Source organism: Mus pahari, chromosome 10 (genome assembly GCF_900095145.1).
Source record: "Mus pahari chromosome 10, PAHARI_EIJ_v1.1, whole genome shotgun sequence".
Lineage (NCBI taxonomy): Eukaryota > Metazoa > Chordata > Mammalia > Rodentia > Muridae > Mus > Mus pahari.
In genome coordinates this window covers 93,732,461-93,748,641 of record NC_034599.1, presented here as the reverse complement: position 1 = coordinate 93,748,641, position 16,181 = coordinate 93,732,461, and the positions used below count along the sequence as shown (strand labels likewise).

The 16,181-nt window shown below is 47.7% G+C and overlaps 1 protein-coding gene across 1 annotated transcript in view; it reads left to right on the top strand.

The window, feature by feature from the left end:
• Positions 1–6,226, top strand: part of Il20rb (interleukin 20 receptor subunit beta) — a 28,401-nt gene extending 22,175 nt beyond the window's left edge. Inside the window, exons 6-7 of the mRNA XM_021208049.2 lie at positions 2,207–2,349; positions 4,581–6,226. Of these exons, the coding sequence (XP_021063708.1) occupies positions 2,207–2,349; positions 4,581–4,697 (260 nt within the window). The 3' untranslated portion in view covers positions 4,698–6,226. The remainder of the gene's footprint in view (positions 1–2,206; positions 2,350–4,580) is intronic.
• Positions 6,227–16,181: the final 9,955 nt, after the last annotated feature.

Here is a 16,181-nt window from a genome sequence, read left to right as displayed (position 1 = left end):
GGAATGCATCCTCAGAGTGAGAGTGAAAATAAACTCTCCCTCCCTTTGGTTGCTTCTTGTTAGGCATTTGATCACAACACTGAGGAAAGTTACAAATACATTTTTACAGACAAATCATTCACTTATTCTTCCACCATGGTCTGTACCTTCCAATACTTCTAAACACAGGGTCCTAAGTGTTCCCTCTCTCTTTACCTGGCTCAGCTACACTCTGTAGCCAGTGTGGGTCTTCTTCTTCTTCTTCTTCTTCTTCTTCTTCTTCTTCTTCTTCTTCTTCTTCTTCTTCTTCTTCTTCTTCTTCTTCTTCTTCTTCTTCTTCTTCNCTTCTTCTTCTTCTTCTTCTTCTTCTTCTTCTTCTTCTTCTTCTTCTTCTTCTTCTTCTTCTTCTTCTTCTTCTTCTTCTTCTTCTTCTTCTTCATCTTCTTCTTCCCCTTCCCCTCCTCCTCCTTCTTCCTCCTCCCCCTCTTCCTCTTCTCCTCCTCCTTTTCTTCCTTCTTCTCCCTCTTCTATCTCTCCTCCTCCTTCTCATATTCTTCCTCATCTTTCTCCTCCTCCTCCTTCTCCTCCTCCTCTTCCTCTTTTTCCTCCTCTTCCTCCTTTTTCTCCTTTGATACAGGGTCTTATTATATAGCTCTGGATGTCCTGAAACTCACTATGTAGATCAGGCTGGCCTAGAACTCAAGAAATACATCTGTTTCTTTCTCCAAATGCTGGGATTAAAGGTTTATGTCACCATGCCTGGCTTACCTTCCTTTTTAAAGACACACGGTATGCCAGTATGTGCAAGTATATCTTTATTGTTAGCGATACCATTTATTCTCCAAATATTTTCCATTATTAGTCAAACTGTAATCTATCTATCCTGTTTCTTCCTTTAAGAGCTGAATTGCTAACCTACCATGCCAATGTTCTGCAATATCTTCCATCAGCCTGTTTTGTTTGGCATTTAAATCATTCCCATTGGCTCTGGAAGATGCGGTCCTTCCTTTTATTTTGGTATTTGCAGAGCACTGACTACATGTCAAACCCTTGACCTGTCCACTGGGGCAGAGAAGGAAGTCCCTGCCTTCTAGTTATGGAAGCAAACAGAAAATTAATAGCATGTGAGGTGTGTGTGTGTGTGTGTGTGTGTGTGTGTGTCTGCGAGGAGAGGCACAGCACACAGGGATGCATGAATGGCAGGACACAACCTGCGGCTCTTGTCTGGACATTCCTGTGCACTGACTGATGTATATACCTATTTCCTTCCTTGGAATGACTTTCTGGGAATGGACATCACGGGAGGGCATTGGAAGGGTATGAACATTGTACTTTTTTTATGTCTACTGCCAAAGTATTTTCCAAAAGTGAAACAATGCATAAGCCGCACCCCACACGCCACAGCTTCATGAGCTGAGTCACCCCTAACATTGTGGGTGAAAGGCCCAGGCAGGAGGTGATAAACAGCTTGTTTGAGGTTAGCTAGAGCAGAGGTGGGAAACCAGCTCGTCCTCTCTTCTGCATCTCCAGATGCTCAGACCTGATGCTTTTTGTTGTATGTGTCAGCAAACTCATCACAGGCTTCAGAGCTAGACCTTCCTGTGTGTATCCTGTCCGAGGCCAGTAGTCTATCTGAGCATAAATAGCATCCTCTTCCATGAAAGAGGCCCTCACCGTGAGGAGCAGAGGCCTGGACCTTAGCAGAGTCCTGGGGGTGGGGGTGGGGGTGGGGGTGGAAGTTGACCTAGCATATGTAATAGGCCCTTGATCTGTCAGTTATTATGTGACTGTCTAGGGGACTTAATATTTTCTTCCATCATAAGAGTCAATGCCAAGAGCAAATTGTGAAACACTTTGTTTTTGGCTTCTGCCGAGCCCTGTTCTGGGCTGTTCTGCTCCAGCACCTCCTCTTCATCCTGCCTGGGACCTGGCAGGCTGCCTTCCTCTGGCAGTAGTGCCAGGTACATGCTCCCATGGACAAAGCCTTACACCCTCCCTCCCCTTCCCGAGACAGAGATGGTAATCGTCTCTGTGGCTCTCTGAAAAACTGCACTCGAATTGAAGTTCTAGAAGAATGGTGGTAGCTGTAGCCACCACCAAGTCCCAGGGTGCTGTCACCTGCCAGCTTGGCCCGAGTGCAGCTCTAAGAAACTCTCCGAGGTGGGGATGGGGGGTGGGGCTCCCCTTCCCTGCAGTTCCCAAGCCTTCTCTTATGCTTTGTCCACAGGAGAGTCTCTTCCACTGGCACTGGCTCTGTTTGCATTTGTTGGCTTCACGCTGATTTTTGTGGTAGTCCTACTCTCCGTCTGGAAGATGGGCCAGCTGCTCCGGTATTCTTGCTGCCCCACCGTTGTCCTCCCAGACACTTTGGTAAGAACATTCTTGTACCTGTCAGTATGATGCTGGCCAGATGCATCATGGGCCTTAGCGGGGCATGGACACGTTTTTCATGGTTTATGAAGATATGCAGAGAGTGGAGCAAGCATCAATGGGACTTCACTTGTCTTAGCCTGTGATGCTGTAATAAAATACCACAGTCTAGGTCATCTATAGAGAACAGAAGTTCAGTGGCTTCTGGAGGCTGGGGATGGTGGCGGTGGAATGAAGACAGAAGGGGCTTATGGGTAAAGGTCTTCTTGCTCTTACAGCATGGCTAAATGTGGTAGAACTAAGCGATAGAACAAAATTTCACACTGGTAGCCTTATAGTCTACATTTATGAAGTTGGACCCCTACATCACCTCCTACCCCAGCCCCATTGCGCCGGGCTTTTGTTTCCAACATTTGGTTTTTGAGGATACGATCAGGTCGCAATAGCTCCTGATCAAAAGGTCTGGGTGAGTTCTCCCTTTTTCAGGGTATAGTAAGCATGCTAAGGCTCTGGCAGGCCATTGTGCTGTCCCCCCGCCCCCCAGACCTAGTAAGACCAAAAGGGTAGCTGTGTTGTTCAGCCCCGGGTGCCTACAGTTTCAAGAATCATGCGATGCGATCTTAGTCTTTCAAGGTGCCTCCTGAGTACTCTCAGCTTTCCCAATTCTAACAGCAGCTATGACTGATAACATGATCTGACTCAAAATCCTCAATCCTTATGCAAAGCATCTCACGATTCTCAGGTTTGAAGATCGTGTGGCATGGACTGTGCTTTGCCTTGGACAGGCATGGAGCAGGCCAGGGGAACAGTCTGGACCTTCACAGTGACTGCTCAAAGAGCTGTCCTTCCAGGGACCCACAAGCCCAGGATGCTCATGGAGCATGGCTCTGAGCCTCCGGGTAGGTGTAGGCAGGCCCTGTGTGCCTGTACCCCGGAGGGGGAAGAGTAGAGGCGGGCCTCAGTCACTCACACATGTTCCACCTGTGGCTCTTCAGAGGCCTCCTAGATCTCAACCACACCAAGCAGTATAATCAAAGAAAGAAAAAACAAACAGGAAGCACCGCACCCCCTCCATCCCTGTCACCCGAAGGGTGTCACAGTGCTGTCTTGTGGGGAGTTAGCAGTCAGTTGCTCCAGTGCATCAGACCCGGCTCTGTCTGTAGACAACACACTGCTGGGGCTCCTTAGCAGCCTGCAGTTTCTGTGAAGCGGCTCTTGGGTGGCTTGCTCTTAGGTCTACACAAGAGACCTGACAAGAGGAGTAACTGTCCCTTTAATCCGGTCTTCACGGTGCCCCTCCACCCTTCTCTCATGATGCCCAAGCTCTCCTGTCACTAACATTTCTAAGTAGTCACAGCAGTGTTAGCTGGAGGTAGCAGAGCTGCCAGGGCTGGTGGGAGGCTGCTCACGGATTGATTCAGATCACTGAGTTTGCCCTGACTTCTGGGTAAAGACTCTAACTAGGAACGTGGCACCTCTCTTTCTTCCTGTCGGTCAACTTTCCATGCATTTTTGCTTTTTTTTTTTTTTGAGACAGGGTCTCACTATGTAGCTCTGGCTGTCCTGGTACTCACTCTGTAGACCAGGCTAGCCCGGGACTCATAGACCCGCCTGCCTCTGCCTCCCAGGTGTTGAGATTAATGGCGTGTGCTGCCACACTCAGAAAATTTTCATGCATTTGAGTGCATACACATTTCTAATTGCTGGATCTTCTTAACTAAACTTTTCAGCATCATGATGGGTTTCTTTTTATTTTTGGTAATATTCAATTCTTTCTTTTGTTTGTCACTTATATGGTATATCCTTTATAAACTTCTGTGTTCAAGTTTAAAGTGCCTTTTGTAGACAGGCACCTAATGTGAAGATCAGAATTAAGATCCCCAGAACCTATATAAGTGCTGAATGTGGGATCAAGGAAAACTTATAATGTCATCTAGGGCCTGAACATAAGAGCACATGCATCCACCTACACATGTGAGAATACAGAAACACACACACACACACACATGCACACACATGAACATACACATACATATACACACATGCACATACACACGACACACATGTATGCATGCACACACACATATGCACACACACATGCACACACTCATGAAAGTGCACACATGTGCTTGAAAAGGAAGTTAAATAGTAGGGATTTATACAATAGTCTTGGTTGCTACCACCGCTCAAGCAATGTCTAATGAATGATTTTTATGAAAATGAATTTTTAGAAAATAACCAGTTCATCCCAGAAGCTGGTCAACTGCAGGAAGGAGGAGGTGGACGCCTGTGACGTGGCTGTGCTGTCCTCGGAGCATCTCTTTGGGGTCTGGATCTCACAGACTTGAGAAGGGCCTGATGGATTAACAGCCTGGGCTGCGGGACCCAGAACCCTGGATGGGGTGGGTTGTGTTTCTCTTTTCCTCTGTGGACAAAAGACAAAGAGAAGTAACAGGAGCCTACTGTGTGCACGTCTAGCAGCAAACCTCAGAGGCAGAGTGTCGTGACCGTCCAAGAGCGACAGAAATAGTTTGGAGAGGTGATCCCCAGACACAGTTACCATACGCTCACTGAATAACTGGAGAAAGTGGCTTCATCCCTGCAGACCCCTGCTTTGTCACCTATAGCAGGGATTAACAAGACTGTTTAAATGGTTTCTTCCCCTCATCGCTGTGAGTAGACAAACTAGCACTTGCAGGTTGGCAAGGAGACTGGTGGCTCTGTGCACAACAGTGAGTTCAGATCATGCAGACTGTGGGGCATACGTGTGTGTGTGTGTGTGTGTGTGTGCTAAGAATGATAAGAGTACTCAGCTGGATGCGTAATCTCAGCACTTTGGAGGAGCGGGAGAGAACATCACAGCCTGGATGACACAGTGAAACCCTGTCACAGCGAAACCCCATCTGAAGTAAAGAACCGAACGACCAAGAGTAATGAACCTCCTTTTGTCAAACCAAACTCAGACCACTGTTGGTTTGGACTTCCCTTTTTACGAGAGGAAACCTGAGGAGGGATGGAAGAATGGGAGGGCCATTTCACTTCAAGCCAAATCCTGGCTGAAGTGATAGGTCAGCACGCTCTGTTGAGGGTGACATCGAGGGAGGCCATAGCCTGTTCATGATGGGACATGTGTGAATGTTGCTGTGGATTCATGAAATGTCATCAGATCCTAGGACCTTGTCCACAGTAAATCCCATGAGCTCTCTTCTTAAGGACAATTCACGCAGGGTTTCTCAACCCCTCCCAGGTGCTCATCAGGATCCCTTGACTTGAGGCATAACCATTTCTTACTACCTCCAGGCGGCGAGCGAGGGGTGGAGGACAGCTTCGGTCAGGGGAGGATGAAGGGAGGTGGCTTCATCTCTCTCTGCAGAGTCAGGCTCCCCACACCTCCCAACTCTGGAACCTGGAGCTGGCTTGTCTCTACCCCAACTTCCTGGGCTTCACCAGCCAGACAAGGGTAGAGACAGTGTAACGGTTCCAACCAGGTGCTTCCCGTCTGTCTTCAGCACAGATGCCAACGGCCCTATCTCTCTACCTTGGGGACTCCAGGAGAAAGGGCAGATATGGAGGGGTGTGGGCTGAGGCTCCCTGCCTTTGTCCTGTTCTGTATATTTCTGCCTTGACTCTTTTGTGAAGCGCGTGTTAAATGTTATATATTCAACTGGTCTGGAAATGTGCTGTTTACAGAATTAAAAACTGCATACTAACATTGGCCTTCATCTTTTCTTCCCTCTCTCCCCTGCTCCCTCACCCCAGGGACCTCATTCCTCTGTTACCTAAGCGCAGAATACAGAAATACCCCCAGCCTTCCTCTGTTACAGTTTCTCGTGGGATGCTCCCTGGTTTCGCTGGCCTCTGTAGCTGCATAGAGACCTCTCTCAATTATTCTGTTGTCTCTTAAGGTCCCCAACATGTGGCTATTGGACCCCATCCAAATATCAGAAATAGAGCTTGCTCCTGATGGGGGGAATAGCCACCTCCTCAGAGCTGGTTTACTCTCTCCTGGAACCCTCTTTCCTCTCTCTACCCGTGTAACAGCTTTAACCGTCAGCTTGATGCTATCTAGAATTAGGCAGGGAGATGCTGAGTGAAGGACTGTCTAGATCAGGTTGGCCTGAGCTCAGGTCTGTGGGGGATTGTCTTGATTATGTTAATTGATGTGGCCCTTGCTCACTTGGAGGCATCCCACAGACCTAGGTTCCCTACTTGTGCCTTCATAGAACACTTAGCATCATCCAAAAACAAAATCCCACTTCATGGAGCTTGGATTTCAATGAACAATGGGGAGATGATTAAGCAATGAGGTATTATTAGTAAGTGAATTATTAGTATACCGAGAGTTTATAAGCCTTAAGAAAAAGTGAAAAGATAGAGCATAAAATTGGCCCGGGGCAGGTCACAGCCCTCTTAAGATGAAAATGAATGCCAACACCGGAACCCACACTTCTGTCCCCATGTAGCCCCTGGTGTGAGAGATTGTGTGTGATCTGAGTCACAGTAACTTGGCAACAAATCCTCGGGGGTGTGCTGTCTAAAACAAAATTTATTCAGTGTTTATACGGTTTCTATTGATAGTTCTCTAAAAAGTTATCTTCCTAAGCTATCAGATAAAGCAAATGAATATTCTTTGTTCTGAAAGAACCTGGCTTTTGGGATCAAAACTGTGGAGGGCCAATTGTGGACGTCAAAATTTGCATAGGAACAGTGTGTTATTAGAACCAGGTCTTTGATGGCCAGGGTTAATGTCAACTTAAGAGAGGCTAGAGTCATCTGAGAGTTGTCAACTTAAGACAAACCAGAGTCATCTGGGAGGATGACTTCAGTTGAGAAAATGTATCAGCAAGACTGGGTTGTGGGCAAACCTGCAGGACATTTTCTTAAGTAGTGATTGATGGGGGAGGGCCCAGCTCACTCTGGACAATGCAATCCCTGGACTGGTCTTTCTGGGTTCCATAAGAGAGGCAGGCTGAGTAAAGCCAATGGCCTCTGTGTCAGAAACTGTCTATGGGTTCCTGCCCTGCTGGAGTTCCCACTCTGGCTTCCCTCTGTGACGGGTTGGAAGTGTAAGCAAAATAAACCCTTTCTTTCCCAAGTTACTTTTGGTCATGGTGTTTTTTGTTTTGTTTTGTTGTTTTGTTTTGTTTTGTTTTTTTAACAGTAATAGAAACCCTAAGACAAAATTGAACAATGGGTAATATGGAGTCACGCCTGCATAAAATGCACAAGTCTTTGGAAGTCACACCATTTGAAAACCATAGTTTGGTGTTAAAAAAGTTCTTTTGCTTTTTCCTGTTGAGGTGACAGGGTAGAATTGAACCCCTCCACAATGCACACCAATGACGTCATTTTGGTTCTCAACGTTGTTTATCTTCCAAGAAGTCAAGGTTTTCATAGAACAATAGCTAATTCCGTTTCTGGTCTGGAATGGAAAGGCTCATGGGAATTCTAGAACATTTATCCTTGCCCCATCAGAAAACCAAGTTTTGAACAATTGGGTCAGTCAAAACTTCACATAACCAGTCTAAAAGGAGTCTCTACTGGCCACAGGCGGGACAGAGTTGAGCACGCTAAGGAGAAAGGCTATCTATCCATTGATAAAATCTACCTGAAATCATAAGCCCATAGGGACAACCAAGAAGATGATTGGAAAAACTAATTCTCAAGATGAATTAAGTCCAGTGAGGTGGCTCAGATGACTAAAGGCGTTGGCGGAGCAGGCCTGGAGACCACAGAAAGGGGCAGAAGGGAGCGAATGCCAAATAGGGGTTCCCTGTCATTCGCACAGCACAGTGGCACACACACACACACACACACACACACACCCGCCCTCAACACACACACAAAAGTAAAAATTTGAAAAAGAGCAACAGTGTGTATTTCTGCTGCGAACGTGTCAGGTCATGGAAAGTATCTAAGTCCAAAAAAACCCTAACAGACTTGGCTCAGCTCAAGGGAGACTATAGGGGGATTATTGGTGGTTAGATAAAAGCCAGCGTTCCTCAGGAACTTGTGACATAGGTTTCCCTCTGCCAAAAGGAGCCATTTCTCTTGCCTCTGGCAGAGGGGACATATGGCTGTCCATTGATACATTACCCATGGCTGCAGATCAAAGTCTATGCTGGCCTCTAGGTGTCCTCAGACCCTACTTACATCCCAAAGCCTAGATAAGCATCCCGGCCCTTCCTACTCCTCCCCACTATGCCAACTCCCAGGCTGCCTCCCGTTCACAGGCTCCCTCCTCCCAGAAACCAGCCAGCTCTCTATAATGGCCAAGACTTTTTCCCCTTTACCTCCTGTGCTATTCTATACTATACTCCGTGCTACTCTGGCTAGTCTCTAGACTATTCTATGGCTGGCACACACACACACACACACACACACACACACACACACACCCCTTTCTCTCTGCTCCCAATAGCCCTGGCTTTGTCCGATCTGTTTATTTCTCCCTCTGCTCTGGACTCTTCCAGATGCCTCTGGATGGTCTCTGTCTCTGTCTCTGTCTCTGTCTGTCTCTCTCTCTGTCGCCCCACCCCCAGACCCATTCACAATAAAAATCTTCCCCCAATCGTGGAGCGGCCAGTTTAACGGCTTCCTTACTGTGTCATCGCTCACAGTACTCATTTGCGTTGGGTTTATTGACATACTCGTTTTATCATTGGAAAATGCCAGCAATTGTCAAGAGGTCAGTCACAGGCCGATTTCTCCGCCACCAGTCCCTGTCTCCAGACACCACCTGCGTCCACCTGCAGGCCCATAATTGCATCTTTGGGTTCTCCATTGATTGTTACCCACACTTTACTGTCCCCTGTCACGTCAAGCGCCCGTTTCCCACACTTTACTGTCTAATCAAGGTTTCTTGCGAAACTTTCCGTTGCAATGCCGATGAAATCTCGCCTCTGTGACACTCCTCCCTATCTCTTTAAAATAGGCGTCTTGTTTTCCGTGGGCCTATTTCCTTTTTTGGCCTGTGTGACTTTTCTGGGGATGCGGGTCTCTTTCCTTTGAATCCCGCCTGACCTGATCGGGTGGCCCAATTCCTCCGCCCACCCGGAGGGAATCGACTTCATTGCGCCTACGGGTGTCTGGTGCCACCTTGTGGCGAATTCTGAAAAAAAAAAATCCATTTGTTCCCGCTAGAGCGGAAGCTCCCTGGGCTTCCCGATGAGAGAAAGGGAAAAAAGCCCAGGCTAGTTTTCCTGGAACCAAGCCTCAGTTGGAGAAAGTTCCCAGGCTTAGACCGGAACATAGAGTTTCTCCAGTGTCACTTGTAAGTTTAGCTGTCCTCGCTCTGCATCCCTGGCACCAGAGCATGTGCCCAGTGTTCCCTTTTCTCTGCTTCTGTTTTACTCTGTAAGTCACTCACTTGGATCCCAGCCCCGAGTTCGGTCAATCTGGGCTACATAGGTTCCCTGTTTGTTTGTAAGGAAGGCAGGAAAGGAGGGAGATGACAACTACTACGCCAGAGGAGGCTGCCCCAACAAAACCTAACTCAAATCAAGTTATCCCTCTCCCTCTTTGCTTTTACGCCCTATGTATAGCTTATCTCTGGACCAGACTGACTTTCTAGGGGTACTCTTCAGACCAAAGACCAGCAACAGTAGGAAACCTCACTGGTCATTCATGCTAAAGCATTGTGCACAGTCGGTGAAGTCAGAGCAACATCCGTGTTAACCCAAACTGTAGGTTTGGTTTGGATTTTCTGGCTCCTGGGACCCTGGTGATTCCTTGTCAGAGTTGGAGACTCACAAAGAAGATGCAATGTTCCCTCCTTGCATCCCTTAGCGAGCAGTCGGCAGCCCTGGGAAAGGCCGGAAACTCATTCTACACCGGAAGAGAACCTGCACAGAAGCCCTCCAGGGACCTGAAATAGCTCGAAGTAGCCCTTACCTTTACTCTGCTACCTGAACTGCTCACCTACCACACACTACAGGCTTCGAGATTGCCTAGGGACCTTCAGCAAGTTTTGCATACTTGCTCATCCTAAGGTCATGCCTGCAGCTGCAGCTGCACAAGGCCCCCCCCCCAATCATTTTGTCCAAAGTTCAAGGATACTTTTAAGTTTACTTTGAAATCATACATATAGCTCCTAGAGAATGCTGAGTCAGGGCTTTGGGGCTCCGTAATTGATTTCAGGGGACAATTTGGGATTCTCTAGGTACAGAGCGCAGCCAGAATCTCCACCCAGTGCCACTGTGATTACAAATACTGTCATCTCAGGCCCGGTGTTGTGGTCCTTTACATCTTTAACCCTGTCTGGAAAAACAAAACAAAACAAAACAAGAAATAGCTGTCATCTCTTACAAGAACGCACACGATCAGAAACTGTAGGATTGTGAAGTTTTCACTTTTCAAGGGTGGATCTCCTCAACTCGCTGTGACTCACCCCTCTTTTTGTTCTCTTGTATTCATTCCCATTTGGGAAAACAACAACCACCAACAACCCCCCCCCCCCCACCACACACACACCATTTAAAATTCCTGAAGATTCTACCCTGTGCAAAAGGCTCAAAGTAAATGTCTGCACATTGAGCAAAGATGCCAGAGGTTCACATGAAGGAGTGAAATCCATAAGGGACAGGAGTCAGTGTCATGAGGGTCCCGCAGCCAGTGTCGGGATGACGTGTCAGGAAGTGCTCGGTACACTTGAGAGTCAGGAGTCTAAGATAGTACACAGATAGACACAGTCTGTACCGAGCTGCTGAAGAGGAGGAGGGAAGAGCTGCTGATCACGCTGTTGCCGGGAGGCCAACACCCCCGACTCTAGACAAAACAGAAGAGGAAGTACTCAAGGAGAGAACATAAGTGCAACAGAAATATGTGGCTGGGCTGTAGCATAATGGTTGTGTGTGGGTGTATGTGAGGCCCTTGGTTGGATCCTTGGTACACTGAGATATCTTTGATCAGGGCTGTAAAACTGATTCGCGGAACCCTGGCTTCTGGCTCCTGGCTCCTGGCCAGGCTTCTCTATTTGTTTCTTCCCACAGCTCTTAAGTTCACAGCTAAGGGGCTATTGAAAAATAAAATTGTTTGGAATCTGTGTCTCATTTTCGCAACACTGATTCAAAGCAAGATAATTTCTGAAAAACAGCACAAATCTCATAGTAAACCCATGACAGTGAGTGTCATCAGTTCCAAACTGATGTGTGCTTGTACACACACACACACACACACACACACACTGTGAAGTGCTCTGAAAGCTTGCAAACCTGGATTTTTTTTCCCCCCTGGGGAGATGGCTCAGTGGGTGGAGCAGTTGTTATACAAGTGTGTGGAGTGGACCAGGGATCTCCAGAACTCCCGTACATGCTGTGTGATGGTGGTGACAATCCTGCAGTTCCATCTCCCAGAAGGCAGGGACAGCAGATGAAGCTAGGTGGTCAGCTAGACTAGCTGCATAGGTGAGCTTTGGGTTCAACTAGGAGATTCTGCCTCACTAAATAAAGTGGGGAGTGCAGGCTTAGAGTCTTCAAAACCTACTTTAATAAGGGTTCTTAAATGCTTCAACCACCCTTCTAGTCCACCAACCAAAGGCAGGGGAGAAAAGATGGTAAATAGGACAAGGGGATGTGGACCTGTTTAGAAGTAGTTCTTTGGGCCAATTCTAATCTTCATTTGTCAGGATACCAGGAGTCCACTTCAGTAGTGTCAGGATACCAAACATGAATCAGCAGTGGTGGCATGATCCAGCAGAAACAGCCAGGCCTCCGCAGAATTAACATGAGTCAGAGGAAGCTACTAGAACCAGTTGGGACCCCGGGAGAAGTTCTCTGTCGTGCCTCTCTCAATGAAGTGAAGATCAGCAAAGACTCCAGACCAACAAATCTAGCCGTGCAAGCATACTATCACTGTCCATTGAGTCCTATTTGTATTCTCTCCAAACATTACCTGTCCTCCCATGGGTCTTACCTCAGCAAAACACCACGTGAGTCTGTATCACATGACACATCCAGGAATTTCCACCTCAGGGGAGTGATCGAGGAAGGCACATAATATCACTCTTGTGCCTCTTTAGGCATATGTACACACATACCTGCATGTGTACACAACCCACCTGCAAATGCACACACACACACACACACACACACACACACACACACACCCCTGAAAAAATAAAACAACCAGATTTATTTAAACACAGCAGCAATCCTAAATGTGTATGGAAATGGCGGAGAATCTTCTGAATGATCTGTAAGAAGGAGAGCTTTGATGATCTCTGCTAGAGGAGGACTCCCTGTCTTTCTGTGACCTCTTACGATAACGACTACAGAGTCAGCACAAGAAGTGACTGAAAGGCACGCGGGACAGTTAGGCTGCTGACATACATACACACTTTACCAAGTAGCACATGGAGTTAGGATTTACTTTCCTTTTTCAAACTTAATATTCACTTTTGGTCCTGATTTTGTAATCAAGCGTTTGGATTTTTTTTTCTAAGCCAGTACCCATTTGCTTAAGCCTCCGGTCTGAGCAGACCCTCCTCTGTCTGCATGGCCTCTGATTGCCTTGACCCATTTCCTCCCTGGCTGTGTTGGCTCTTTCTTCTTTCTCCGAAGCTCCAGAGGCCCTCACTGACCCAGCCTAGCTTAGTTCCTGAGCTTTGTAGCCATCTTAGCTCTAGGAACCAACATCTAGATCTTGGGTCCCCCAATTTAGATTCCCCAAAAGAGAACCTGCTTGAGCCAGCACTTGAGTTGGGTGCCCATCCTGGATTAGGTAATTTGACTCAGAGGACAGAGCCCCGCCCTGCAACCAGTGCAATGGGACCTGCTCCACAGGGTGAGTGGAATCAGCGAGGTTCCTTTCTCAGGGAACACTGAGATCCTTTGGGTCCAGGGAAAGGCTGTTTTAAGGGGAATGTTCTACATTCACCTCACTGCAGACCCTGAGTGGTGCTGTTGCTCTCTTGCGGCTTCCCTGAGGCAGGCAGGAGGCTGCAGATGAGGGACCGGACAACCGGGTCAGGTAAAGCCCCACACTACAGCAGCAGGGCTTTCCCAGAATGCAGCTGGGAAATGCAGCAATAGAATCATAGAATAGAGGTGTGGCCCAAGGGAGTGAGAATCCTGATGGCTTCCACCACGCAGGCCAGAGGGAACATAGAAAGTGTGGGTACAGCTGGTCTGGGTTCAGAGGGTTCTCCTCTTAACTGGGCCTTGATGCTCCGTGGTTACCATTCTTGACACACGGCTGAAGAAGAGAACCAACTTCTACAACTTGTTTTCTGATCTCTACAAGTGTGCTGTGGCACACACACACGCACACACACACACACGCACGTGTGCGCACATGCACACTCATATGACATGGGCAATTTTGGTGATTTTGCATACCATCTAAATGTCTCAACACTTTCATTTAAAACTGCTGTTGTACAATATAACGATGGACAGTAATATCTGTACTGATAATTTTCATTGGTTCCCTTCCCCCCATTCAGAACATCTTTACTTAAAGGTGAGAAACCCAGAAAGAGGCCACAAGAGAAATGAAAGATCTTGTATATCTGCCTGTAGTGACATTCCCTCCCCTCACTCACACCCCAGACTCTGGCCAGCAGAGGTGAGGAAAAGATGTACACCAAGGCAGGGTTCAAGCAGCTTCCGCTTCCGCTTTATTCTGGGGGATCAACCAATTTATCCACATCCATCAGTACTCGCACCTGTGGTTTGTATCTAGTCTCTCAGGCACCAGGCCCAGAGCAGTGAGGTTCTTCAGGCCATTGAACGAGTCTTCCCTGCAGCAAATGTCTGGAGAGAAGCAGCCGGGGACAGGAAGGAACGGATTTCTGCTAAAGTCCTCCCATCACCCAGGGAAAACCATGCCATTCCCAAAATGGGTTTGCCTACTGTCTGAGAGATGACTGTAGTCATCCTACTGGGGCTCAGCTGTGAGCACACACTAAGTCTCCTCGGCAGCAGCCTCCAAACCGAGAGGAATGACAGCCTCATCTCGGCTCTCCTCTCTCTCCCTCCCCTCCCCAACTCTCCCCACTTCTCATGGATAACCACATTCTTTGTACTAAGAATGAATAAAGAGCAGGGGAGACATCTCTACTGGCACGCATGAGGGTCTGTGTTTGATCCCTAGAACCCATGTGCACACGTGTAATCCCGTGTTGGGGAGGTTGGAGACAAGTAGAGGCCTGGCAGCCTAGTCAGCTGGGTGAATTCCATGCCAGCCAGGGATTCTGTCTCAATAAAAGGGTGGATAATGCCTGAGGAATGACACAAAAGTGCATGTATTCAAACACACATGCGCGTGAACACCCACCAGGCAAGCTGATGGAGAACTGAGTCATGAAATAACAAAAGCTCTCTTTGTGGACTTGAGTCTTATTGCGTGGAATGTGTATGTCTTTATGTATATATATACACATTTATACAGCGCGCCAGGATTTGCTATCCCAAATACTGTTGCAATGACATTCCCTGTCTCTGTCTTTCTTTTCTCTCTTCTATTTTCTTCTCTTCTCCCTTCCCCCTGCCCCCTCCTCCCTCCCCATCTTTCTTTGTTTCTTTTTCTCTCTTTCCTCTTCTGTAGCTCAGGCTGGCTTTGAAATGGTGTTCCTGGAACCTCAGCTTCTCCAAGTGCTGGGATTACAGCTGTGTACCACCATGTCTGGCCTGCATCGACTCTCTCTCTCTCTCTCTCTCTCTAATTTGAGATGGGGTCTTTCTTTATAGTCCAGGCTTGCCTGGCACTCATGGCAGTCCTCCTGCCTCAGTCTTCCAAGTGCTGGGATTACAGATGTTTGTTGCTATACTTGGCTTGCTAAGATCTTTACACACTCATATATGTGTGGGATGGGAACATGTGTGTTGTAAAATTGGGTCCCATTTGCCTTTTGAGTCTGTCCCTCTGTTTCCTTTTCTTTGTGACCCAGCTTTTCTTCCTGACATGGATGGTTAGGACTTCAATTCTTCAATATCTCCTTCCCTTTTTCAAGTTAAAATATTTAACCATGATGTTCTGGTTAATAGATTCTCAAAGAAATAGTGAAAACAAAAATTTCTTCTTCCCTCTGTCCTCCTTTTGAATATTTGTAAATTACCTGGATTAGCAATATTTGGCTTTTTCCAAAGTGACTTTGGAGGGTGCGCCAGAGCCAGCTGTCATTCCAGCAGCTGCCACTAGGTGTCAATAGAGGCCTTGGTAGTCAGTTCAGGGCCATCGGTTGATTTGGTTGGGTCTCTGCGGATCTTCTGTGTCCTCTCCTGTAAAATAACAAATGTCCGTGGTGCAGAGCACTTTCCTCAGGAAGTACTCTAGGGAGCCCAGGAGTTTGCATACGAAGGCGAGGAGCGCAAGGCTCCTATTAATGATATTCCATGCCGGCTGCAGTCGCTCCTAGGCAGGGCCAGGCTCTCCTAGCTTTGATGTATGAGATTATTACTGAGTGGTATGGAGGCCAAGAGATGCTCTGTGGGCAGGCTGAGGACGCGAGCGTGGGCTGCAGAAATGTCGACGCAGAGCACGGACCCGGTGGAGGAACCGAATGTACAGCCTGGACCCGGGCAGGACTGGAGGGCGGACTCTCTCAGTGTGTGCTCAGCGCCACCTTCCTGGACGCCAACGCCAACGCCAACGCGGGTGAATGTGGTTGCGCCCTCCAGGGGTTGCAATGGGGGTTGTCACCGCAACTTACAAACAGACTCCAGGCATCTTTCATTTCCTTAAAAAAGTTCTGCCCAAATTCCTCCACTCCCCACTGTTTGGGCTGCAATGCTTTGTTTGCGTCTAAAAATGTCCTCTTTTATTAGGATGGTATCACCAGCTTGGGTCTGTCAGTAGCCATTTTCTCCTAATTAAGACATTCCCTCCTGGAA